General features: G+C 33.2%; 1 protein-coding gene across 5 annotated transcripts in view; it reads left to right on the forward strand.

Annotated features, from left to right (window-relative positions):
• LOC143052901 (paired amphipathic helix protein Sin3a-like) overlaps window positions 1-12,031 on the forward strand; it is a 33,660-nt gene extending 21,629 nt beyond the window's left edge. For all 5 annotated transcript variants that reach the window (XM_076226056.1, XM_076226058.1, XM_076226059.1 and 2 more), the window contains 10 exons: window positions 754-937; window positions 1,297-1,423; window positions 2,043-2,150; window positions 3,913-4,142; window positions 5,041-5,224; window positions 6,169-6,338; window positions 7,061-7,243; window positions 7,809-7,984; window positions 8,826-9,045; window positions 10,266-12,031. In XM_076226056.1, the coding sequence (XP_076082171.1) occupies window positions 754-937; window positions 1,297-1,423; window positions 2,043-2,150; window positions 3,913-4,142; window positions 5,041-5,224; window positions 6,169-6,338; window positions 7,061-7,243; window positions 7,809-7,984; window positions 8,826-9,045; window positions 10,266-10,508 (1,825 nt within the window). In that variant the 3' untranslated portion in view covers window positions 10,509-12,031. The remainder of the gene's footprint in view (window positions 1-753; window positions 938-1,296; window positions 1,424-2,042; window positions 2,151-3,912; window positions 4,143-5,040; window positions 5,225-6,168; window positions 6,339-7,060; window positions 7,244-7,808; window positions 7,985-8,825; window positions 9,046-10,265) is intronic.
• The last annotated feature ends 220 nt before the right edge of the window (window positions 12,032-12,251 follow it).

A 12,251-nucleotide genomic window follows, 5' to 3' on the forward strand; every position in this document is an offset into this window, starting at 1 on the left:
TTGTTACTGACAACAAAATGGAGGTCAAGTTCAATAATGACAATTGTAACTTTTACGGTTCTGGAGTCATGGTTCTTGAAAGATTGAAAAATGGCGTTTCCAGTCCTGTCTGTGCATTAACTCACGAACCGTTTAACCAAAGCTTTTAAAATTCAAATATATTGTAACTGACAACTAAACAAAGGTCAAGTTCAATGATGACGATTTTGACTTTTACGGTTCTGTAGTTATGGTTCTTGAAAGATTGAAAAATGGCATTCCAGTCCTGTTCGTGCATTAACTCATGAACCGTTTTACCAAAGCTTTAAAAATTTTAATATGTTGTTACTGATGACAAAATGGAGGTCAAGTTCAATAATGACGATTTTGACTTTTACGGTTCAGGAGTGATGGTTCTTGAAAGATTGAAAAATGGTGTTTCCAGTTGTGTCCGTGTATTTACTCACCAACCGTTTAACCAAAGCTTTTAAAATTCAAATATGTTGTTACTGATGACAAAATAAAGGTCAAGTATGATATTGATGATTTTCCCTTTCACCGTTGATCCATTATGGTTCTTGTGATATTGAAAAATGCCAGGAAACGAATAGATATTAATAAATCTGGTTTGCTGTCTCTCTGACAGCCTCTTGTTAAGAATGTTATAATGAACAGGTAATCTTGATCTGCTACAGTTAAGTTTTCTAGATTGGAAAGATAAAGTTTTGTATCAATACATCTACAGTGTGTTACAGATATATTTTTTTATTTCAGATTAAAAGCAAAGGAAGAAGAATGGCGGGAAGCTCAGAAAAACTTTAATAAAGTGTGGCGAGAACAAAATGAAAAATATTATCTTAAATCATTGGATCATCAGGGCATTAACTTTAAACAGAACGATGTCAAATCATTGCGATCTAAGGCTTTATTAAATGAAATAGAAACTATATATGATGAGGTTGGTATTGAATTTCAACTTTAAAATTTTGTACGCCAAAATTCTTTTTTTTTTCAATAGATCTAATTATTTTTTATACCCATTGAACATAGAATTTTTTGTCAATGTATACTTTGGATGACGTCAGGTTCAACTACTTGTTTATATTACAAGGTTGTTCAGATTTAGTTTTGTCTAGATAGTTGTCATATTTGTTCTTAGTACTTAGCTGAATAGAACTGGTTAATAAAGATTGCTAAAAAAATTAATTAAAGTAGATACAATGTTTATGCAACTACATTGGAAAAAAATGAAATTTCAGGATTTTACGAAAAGAGTTTGGAAAATTTATAGTTACAAAATATTTATTGTAATTTCAGCGACAAGAACAGTATAATGAGAGTAGTAATGAACCGTGGAACCCACATCTAAGTTTACATCATAAAGATAAATCTATGTTAGAAGATGCAGCTTCATTAATTATTCATCATGTGAAACGACAGTCAGGTAATTCTAGGTTATGGTGGGAAATGGGGAGATAAGTATATGATAGAAGATGTAGCTTCATTAATTCTTCATCATGTGAAACGACAGTCAGATAGTTCTAGGTTTTGTTGGGAAAGGGGAGATAATAGTTCCAACATACATTTTGCCATTTAAAAGATTAAAGTTATATTGGAAGATACACAAGTGTTCCATGTTTTGGTGGGAAAGGGGAGATAATAGATCCAACATACATTTTGCCATTTTAAAGATAAAGTTATATTGGAAGAAATACATAAGTGTTCTATGTTTTGGTGGGAAAGGGGAGATAATAGATCTGACACACTTTGCCATTTTAAAGATAAACATATTGAAAGATACACTTAAGTGTTCCATGTTTTGATGGGGAAGGGGAGATACAAGATCTGACACACTTTGCCATTTTAAAGATAAACATATATTGGAAGATACACTGAAGTGTTCCATGTTTTGGTGAAATAGGGGAGATAATAGATCCAACATACACTTTGCCATGTTAAAGATAGACTTATATTAGAAGATGCACATAAGTGTTCCCTGTTTACCTTTTGACATTTTAAAGATACATAGATAGTTAGATGTATGTGTTATTGTAATATTTCAGGGTTAGCAAAAGAACATAAACAAAGAATAAAGCAATTATTGAAACATTTCATTCCTGATTTATTTTATACTGCTCGAGGAGAGCTGAGTGACGATGAGCGAGATGATGGTAAGTCTATAGAAATTATATATGTTACACAGGGGAACAGTTGTTTATGTTACACTGAGTCAGTTGAACAGTGATTTATGTTACACTGAGCCAGGGGAACAGTGATGTATGTTACACTGGGCCAGAGGAACAGTGATTAATGTTACACTGAGCCAGGGGAACAGATTAATGTTACACTGAGCCAGGGGAACAGTGATTAATGTTACACTGGGCCAGAGGAACTGTGATTTATGTTACACTGAGCCAGGGGAACAGTGATTTGTGTTACACTGAGTCAGGGGAACAGTGATTAATGTTACACTGGGCCAGAGGAACAGTGATTAATGTTACACTGAGTCAGTTGAACAGTGATTTATGTTACACTGAGTCAGGGGAACAGTGATTTATGTTACACTGAGCCAGGGGAACAGTGATTAATGTTACACTGAGTCAGTTGAACAGTGATTAATGTTACACTGAGCCAGGGGAACAGTGATTTATGTTACACTGAGCCAGGGGAACAGTGATTTATGTTACACTGAGCCAGGGGAACAGTGATTAATGTTACACTGAGTCAGGGGAACAGTGATTAATGTTACACTGAGTCAGTTGAACAGTGATTAATGTTACACTGAGCCAGGGGAACAGTGATTTATGTTACACTGAGCCAGAGGAACTGTGATTTATGTTACACTGAGCCAGGGGAACAGTGATTTATGTTACACTGAGCCAGGGGAACAGTGATTTATGTTACACTGAGTCAGTTGAACAGTGATTTATGTTACACTGAGTCAGGGGAACAGTGATTTATGTTACACTGGGCCAGAGGAACAGTGATTAATGTTACACTGAGTCAGGGGAACAGTGATTAATGTTACACTGAGTCAGTTGAACAGTGATTTATGTTACACTGAGCCAGGGGAACAGTGATTTATGTTACACTGAGCCAGGGGAACAGTGATTAATGTTACACTGAGTCAGGGGAACAGTGATTAATGTTACACTGAGTCAGTTGAACAGTGATTAATGTTACACTGAGCCAGGGGAACAGTGATTTATGTTACACTGAGCCAGGGGAACAGTGATTTATATTACACTGAGCCAGGGGAACAGTGATTAATGTTACACTGAGCCAGGGGAACAGTGATTTATGTTACACTGAGCCAGGGGAACAGTGATTAATGTTACACTGAGCCAGGGGAACAGTGATTAATGTTACACTGGGCCAGAGGAACAGTGATTTTTATTACACTGAGCCAGGGGAACAGATTAATGTTACACTGAGCCAGGGGAACAGTGATTTATGTTACACTGAGCCAGGGGAACAGTGATTTATGTTACACTGAGCCAGAGGAACAGATTAATGTTACACTAAGCCAGAGGAACAGTGATTTATATTACACTGAGCCAGGGGAACAGTGATTTATGTTACACTGGGCCAGAGGAACAGTGATTTATATTACACTGAGCCAGGACACTGCGCTAGGGGAACACAGTACAGTTGAAAGGTACTAAGAGCTGTTCCTGAAAATATAATGTCCCCCACCCCTAAGTCTCTTGATAGAAATTATTAAAAGCACACCAACCAGAAGCATTTAATCTCTATATTTTTCAGATGTGTCTATAAAATAAAAAAATTATTAGACCAAATAAAGATTTACTAGTCTAGGGCATCTGTCTTATGGCTAATGTTGGAGACAGGTTGAAGACAAGCTTCAATCAAGCCCTGTTGTTAAAACACTGAAATATGATGCAAATATAAAAAAATGGGTTTTTTTTGTAGAAGATGGTAGCGATGAAGAAAAAGAAGATAGTAAAGACAAAGTGAAAGTAGAAAAAGAAGATAAAGTGAAAGTAGAAAATGAAAGTAAAGAAGAAGATAAAGAAAATGTCCCTGTAAAGGAAGAGTCGATGGAAGTTGATGCAGATGTAAAGAAAGAAGAAGATTTGTTAAAGGACGAGACACCAATGGTTAATGGAGATATTAATAATGAAGATTCAGATATGGATGACGTAAGAGTTATTTCCCTTAGAAAATATTTTAGGTAGAAATTAAGTGTCTGCCTATGCAAGGTTTGAAGTTTTTCTCCAATGATAGAGTTAACAGAATTATGGTGATGAATATATCTTTTCTACCTACAATTTTATGGTCAAATGGAAATTAACTCATTTTAAAATATTGTTCTACTATATTGTTTTGCATAATATAATGGTGATAATGTGTCAGTGTTTGAGTTTAAGTTTGTTATGAAATTATTGGGATGTTTTTATTATGCCCCACCTACCATAGTAGAGGGGCATTATGTTTTCTGGTCTGTGCCTCCGTCTGTCTGATCGTCCGTCCGTTCGTCCCACTTCAGGTTAAAGTTTTTGGTCAAGGTAGTTTTTGATGAAGTTGAAGTCTAATCAACTTGAAACTTAGTACACATGTTCCCCATGATATGATCTTTCTAATTTTAATGCCAAATTAAAAATTTTGACCTCAATTTCACGGTCCACTGAACATAGAAAATGATAGTGCTAAGTTCATGTTAAAGTTTTGGTTAAAGTTTTTGGTCAAGGTAGTTTATGATGAACTTGAAGTCACATCAACTTGAAACTTAGTACACATTTTCCCTATGATATGATCTTTCTAATTTTAATTCCAAATTAAAGTTTTGACCCCAATTTCACGGTCCACTGAACATGGAAAATTATAATACGAGTTGGGCATCCGTGTACTTTGGACACATTCTTGTTATTGTCAAAAAGGCAACAGGGTTATAATCACAATAATGTAAACTTTTTTATATGAATTAAAGAGGATTTTTAACAATATCAAAAACATTAAAATCGCATTTTAGTCCAAAATGTCAATAAATGCTGGCCATTATTTCTGAATTTACAGTATATAAATATTTATATTTTACAGGATGACGTGTACACATTGCTGCATATAAACAATAACTGGTACCTATTCTTCCGACTCCACCATATATTGTGTGACAGGCTATACAAGATATACTCCTATTCAAATAGAATTGCTGCAGAGGAAGCACTTTGTCGGAAAGATCGAAAAGAATCAACAGCTATAGCCCTCAGACTAAAGGCCCCAAGTAAGTCTTCATACACCTAGATCACTTAAACTACACACAATAATTATAACACTTTGATTAAAGTCACCAAATTCTAGAAACATAAAAAATTACTTAAGAACTAGGAGCTTTTATAGAACAGATTATGAATGTTGTATGAACAATAAAAAAAACATCGAAATTCAGACAAGACATGATAATAAGTAAACAGTAGAACAGAGCTTCTAGTGAGATTAAAATAGTCTCAACATTTATGTCTAATTATATTTGTTTAACCTATTCCATTTAAAGAATGGAAAGGAAGTGCTATATTTTGACATTTTGTAGGTCATTTGTGGCTGTATGTCCATTTGAACTATTCACAACTGGGGCCAAGTGGTTTATGTAGTTCTGCTACTGTAATCACTAGCCAACACTGAGGTTGTAAGTTTGACCCTCGCTAGTGTGGGTGCAATAGACTCCGATCTTAAATGACTTGAATTGTTAGTTTTCCTATGGAAGCACACTTCAGCTTACTCCACCAATAAAAGCTAGCCGCCACGAAATAGCCATAAAATGGCTCTTAAAAGTGACGTTAAAAGGCTAACAATCAATCTATCCAAAACAACTCCCAAGAAATTATATATGATGTGGGAAGACTTTTCAACTCTTTCATGGCCTTTTTAACAAAATAGCCCTTAAGAAGGTACCAATACGAATAAAAAAAAGACCATTTGTTATGTGCATACTGTGGATTCATTATTTTTCTTTGGATACCAATTTTTGTGGCTTTTGTGGATACAGTATAAACCAAGAAATTAAATGTTCAACGAATGACAAATTTTCTTAAGGCTTGTATGAGACTTCAGCAAAACCACGAAATTGAATATCCACGAACATGTAAGTTTTCTGTCTTCCACAAAAATTGGTACCCAACGAAAATTGATGTATCCACAGTATGTATCATGTATGTTGTGTGTTTGTAGGTGAAGTAGAACCTGATGAATATTACTCGTACTTCCTGGAAATGGTCAAAAGTTTACTGGACGGGAACATGGAACCGACTCAATACGAGGACCAATTACGTGAGATGTACGGGATCCATGCCTACATAGCATTTACTATGGATAAACTGGTCCAGAACCTAGTCAGACAGGTAATTAGTAGGAGTTAATATGACAATATTTAAACATTATCTACAATAACCCATATACCACTTACAAACCACTATAACTTATTATTTGTCTGAATTCCACTGAATCAATGTTATTGCCCCACAGGGGCCCATAGTATTCTGATAGAATGTTATTCTATCTGATGTTGGGCTAGTATATTCCTCAGGGTTGTATGGCAATATTCAAACAAATTCCACTGAATCCATGTTATTGCCCCACAAGGGCCACATAGTTCTCTGATAGAATTTTATTTCATATCTGATGTTCATCCAGTGCATTCCTGCTGGCTGTGAGACCCAATTCATTAAAACTCCACTAAAATGATGTTTATATTGCCCTGCGATGAGGTTGAGAAAGCCGTATAGTTTTCACTTTGTGTGTCCATCAATAATGTTTTTCAACTCATAAAAAAAAGACTAATGTTTGAAATTTTACACAGGTTTCCATTTAATTTGTTTGTAAAAATTGGCAAATTCATTTAGAATTAAAAAAAGTTTTCTAAGAAAAATTTACTAATTAACAAAAAAAGGTCTTGTTAGAAAATTACAATTTTGAGAAACATTTTATTTTCTATTTAGGATTTTGATGAAACTGATGCATAAGTTAAATATGTTATGTGTCAAAAATTGGTGAAACAGAACTTAAAAGGCTGCTGCCTCTCACTTTAAAACTGTTCAATTACACAAGATCTTTTTACATTTAGGTACAAAATATGGTCTGTGAAGACACAAGCTGTAAAATCCATAGCATGTTCCAAGATGAGAGGAAGAATCGTGCCACCGGTGGCCGTGTAGCCACATACCACCAACGTTCCAATGCTGAATTAGCTTACCAGAAAGCTACAGAGCATTTACTGACAGATGAGAACTGCTTTAAGGCCATGCTGGTATAAATATTGAATTAAGAAATTACAGCATTCCACCTCTTATATGATAAAATGCTTGTTTAATCTGATTGGTATTGTAAACAATTCAAATTCAATTAGGATTTTTTATGGCATATCTTTGCTTTTGACTAATCACATCAATCACTAAAAAACATTTATTACAGCAGTCACAAAAATTGTTCACTTATTCACATGAAGAAGTTTAAATGTGATATTATAAACATTTGTTTTGAGTTGAGCTGGACTTGTTTTCAATAGATATACGAAGATGTGGTATGAGTGCCAATGAGACAACTCTCATCCAAGTCACAATTTGTTAAAGTTAACCTTTATAGGTCAAGGTACGGTCTTCAACATGGAGCCTTGGCTCACACTGAACAGCAAGATATAAAGGGCCATAAATAACATGTGTAAAGCCATTCATACGGGAAAACCAACGGTCTAATCTATATGTAAAAAATGAGAATTACTTATGTACCACATGAACAATGTCAACTACTGAACATCAGATATAAATTCTTATCATTATTAGTGGGATAGCTAAATAATGATCATTTTATTTCAGTTTAAACGTGACTGTAAATTAACATTAGAGTTATTGGACACTGAGCATGAGCAGTCAGATGATCCTGTCGAGGTCGAGCGATGGTCAGAGTATGTAGAGAAATATGTGGCCAACGATGACACAGTGTCAGAGGATCTGAAAGATCAACTTGCCAGAAAACCTGTGTTCTTACCAAGGTATATACTAACATCAATTTTCTATTTTACTGATACAAATTGTGTATTTAAACACATGGTTTATATGAATACTGTAAATTCAGAAATTATTGTGTGCATATATTATTGCAATTTTGTCATTTTAGAACAAAATGTGATTTTATTTTTTGGGATAATGAGAAAAATCATGTTTAATTCTTATAGAAATTTTCAAAATGCAAGTATAAATTATTGCAATTATAACCCTGTCTCATTTTTAGCAATAATGAAAACTTGCAATCATTTCTGAATTTACAGTAATGGGGCAAGTTTGGTATATATGTTAATGAGACAGTAAATGAATTACACCAAAAAAAGTTAACAGTAATGGCTTTTATATAAAATAGATATTTCCAATTAAGTAACAGAAACATTTGGCCCATACTAAGACTATAACTTTATTTTTCACCATTAATCAAACCAAAATAAAATAATTCAGAGGGCAACACAAGTACACCAGATAAGTTGAAATATTCTGGAGAGCGTGATAAAAAGAGTTCAGAAGTGTCAGTTGTAATTAATTTTAGCTATTGGGAATTTTCTGTTATAACTTGTTCAACAAAGACTTTGTTAATTTTGAGGGTAAAGGTCAACCACATATTTATGCAAATTTTCAATAGGCTTTATTTCTGAAATAGTTAAAACAACAAAAAAATGAAACTATATATAGATACAATTTGTCCTCATTCAAATAAAAGTGGTAGCTACATCTATAAATGAATCCTATAGTATTAAGTTAAAAAAATAAGTACAGGCAAAAAAAATCATTATTTTACACTTGACTCTACAACCACTGCTATTTTATCCTTTTCATCTGTTATAGAAATGTTCGACAATGGCGACAACGGAACAAGAATGAGAAAAGGAAAGATGAAGAAGAACAGGAAGACGGTGGCTCCACCTCTCCGAAAGCTAATACTGATGACATGGACATTATGGACAATACTGAGTGTAAATTTAATGTCAACTCGTTTAAAATTGTCTATGTCGTCAACAGTGAATACTACCTCTATAAACGTACAGCTCTTACTAAAGCCAGAGAGGTGAGTAGATGAAAATATCTATTTCTGTAAATTCAGAAATTATTGAATTTGTCATTTTAGACTTAAAAATGGTTTTAGTTTTTGCGATATTGAGAAAAGTCCAGTAAATATTATGAGTTTAAATTATTGTGATTATAACCATGTTGCATTTGTTTACAATAATAAAAACATTGCAATAATTTCTGAATGTACAGTACATACCTGAGAATGAATACCTTTGTAAACATAATGCCCTTTGACACATTTCACACAAATTTTACTTTAGCCATGAACATTTCAGTGTCAATTTGTTTCATAGATTTCTTTTGTTGAAAAAGCCCCTGTCTTTTAAGAGTTGAGATAAAGTTATGATAAATGTTTTCAAAGGAGCTGACTTGGACCACTGTTAATCAATCCCTTCTGGATAAATTGGAAGGGGTGAACATATGAAATTGTATAACTAGCCAGTCTATATCTGTAAATACTGATTTTATTCCACCATGAACTACAATATAAAAAGATGATGTGGTATGATTGTCAATGAGACAACTGTCCACAAGAGACCAAATGACACAGATATTAACAACTATAGGTCACCGTACGGCCTTCTACAATTAGCAAAGCCCATACCGCATAGTCAGCTATAAAAGGCCTCGATAAGACAATGTAAAAAAAAAAACAAATATGTAACACATAAACAAACGACAATCACTGAATTACAGGCTCCTGACTTTGGACAGGCACATACATAAATAATGTGGCGGGGTTAAACATGTTAGCGGGATCCAAACCCTCCCACTAACAAGTCTTTTACTACTCTTGAAGTACTTCTAAAAAAATTGATTTAAAAGTGTTTGGAAAAAAGTTAAACCAAAAAAAAATACTTAACTCCAAGGAATATCAAAAAAACGGAAAGTCCATAGTCAAATTACAAAATCAAAAGCTCAATCACAGCAAACAAATGTATATCAACTGTCATATTCATGACTTGGTACAGGCATTTTCTTATGTAGAAAATGGTGGATTAAACTTAGTTTTATAGCTAGCTTAACCTCTCACTTGTATAACTGTGACAGAAAACAGTGTCAGACTGAGACATATTAAGTAAAAGAGTCCAGAATAGGGGTGCAGCAGTCAATATTGTTTTATAATCTTAAACACAATAATAACAAATATATAACAAAGGAACACAAAAAGCATATAAAACATTGTTTAAACTTGCATGTTCTTATTTATTTTAGTCACACAAGAGAGTGTCATTAAAGATGCATGAAAAGTTTGAAAACCTTGTGTCTAAGTGGCGAGAAGAAAACGTGACAGAAGACATGATGGAAACTAGCGAGCAATGGATTATGGGAGAAACGGGTGATGTCAGACCGAGTGAGACGACAAAACATCTAATATCAGACCCTGACCGATCTCCTTACTATGATTATCATAAGTACAAAGCTGTATTCTTTAAAGAAGCAGAGACAGATGAATAGATGTGTCTTCTTACTTAATGAGTTTGTTCAGTAAGGAATTCTGGGTAGACTATCGATTGTGTTATTGTCTGAAATACTTCTGTAAGGACTATTCCATTAAACTGGAAGTGTGAGGAAAGAATAAAGTTAAATTTTTCAAAACATGGATAGGGGATTATTTAGGGTTGTATGTCAAATTAATGTTTTCAAAATTATTTATTAGTAAAATTTGTTTGTTGTTTGTTTTTTTTAAGAGAGGGTTGGGTAGATCTGAAGTCCCTTCATACACAATGGAATAGCCCTAACAATGAAAGAGATATCAACTTTTCTTTATTTACATTTTGGTAAATATACTGAATTGTTTACTATTTACCTCGTACAGAAGGAAATGTTCTGAATTTACTTAAACAATTTGGTTGCTTGTTAAATTACAATGTTATCTGTCAGAACTTTTGTAAACTTGGAATACAAATAAGGAGAAATTTTAGTGATGTTGAATTACACTGCTAGAATGACAAACATCAATTTTGGTAAAAATAAGAAAATGTTGATATTGTGTGTTAATGATTTGATACAGAAATAAATGATAACTTCAGCTGTTCAAAGTATAATATCGTGTAAATAAAGAGAGATTACTGTTTTTGAAATATTCAACTGCGTTCGTTAACTTCCAGCATTCAATAAACGTATGAATTGATATGGGTAACATACTGCTGCACAACAAACATTTATGTCCGATTTAGATATACATGTAGTATTATATGAGTTTGTTGAGAGTCGGAAGGATAACAAACATTGTAGACTATATGTTTATATGCAAGGATGATATGAATATGTAATATTTACAGAGCTAATGTCACTGCCAAACACATGACTAATAAAATGGCTACCATCTCTTAGATATCATGTACGTTTCAAAACAACTTTGTTGATAATAATAAAAATAGGTTTGTCCCAAATGTGTAAATTTATTAATGTCTCTATGTAAACCACCTGCAGTTCTACGGTCAATTTATGCTTAATACAATTGCTTGGAATTTTTATATCTTCCCTAAAATAATTGACACTTCAATAACACTTCATCGGAAAAGACAAGCTAATAAATTGAATTGATTTTCAGCTACAGTAGACTTTATTTTTGATAAGCTTCTAATTATTTCTTACTGGCATGCTAAACTAACACAAAAACAGTAAATAAAAATAAACAATGGAACGGTCAGTAAAGATGACATTAATCTTGTCAAATATTACTGAAGGCTGGACAGTAATGTTAAGATGACCACTTATTTTGGTCTTGATATTAACTACCTAGAAAAAGTCTGACATATGACCACTTTTATTGGTCATAATATTGACGAAAGTCAGGACATTATGTAATTGTATGTAAATAATGTGTGATAAATTGTAATATTAAACCAGTCAATAATGTAAATAATTGACCAATGAAATGTGTTTATTTATGTTAGATAGACATTGTACATACCAGTTTTTACATTCAATCATCTTATCATTAATATCAAATTAAAAAAAATTACAATGTACAATTTGTTTTATTTATCAGTCCAGTGAGTCCACAATTCCTCCAAATATATGAGGCAATTTGACTTACAGTGCTTGAAACTAATTTTGTTGTTCTAATAAATCCGTTCAATTAACATTTTGTCAAGGAAATACAAGGAATGAAAAGAATTCCTACAAGATGTATGAGGCAATTTGACACACACTTCATAAGTCTGTTCTTGTGTTAAGAGAGTGCCATGCTCT

Source organism: Mytilus galloprovincialis, chromosome 11 (genome assembly GCF_965363235.1).
Source record: "Mytilus galloprovincialis chromosome 11, xbMytGall1.hap1.1, whole genome shotgun sequence".
NCBI lineage: Eukaryota > Metazoa > Mollusca > Bivalvia > Mytilida > Mytilidae > Mytilus > Mytilus galloprovincialis.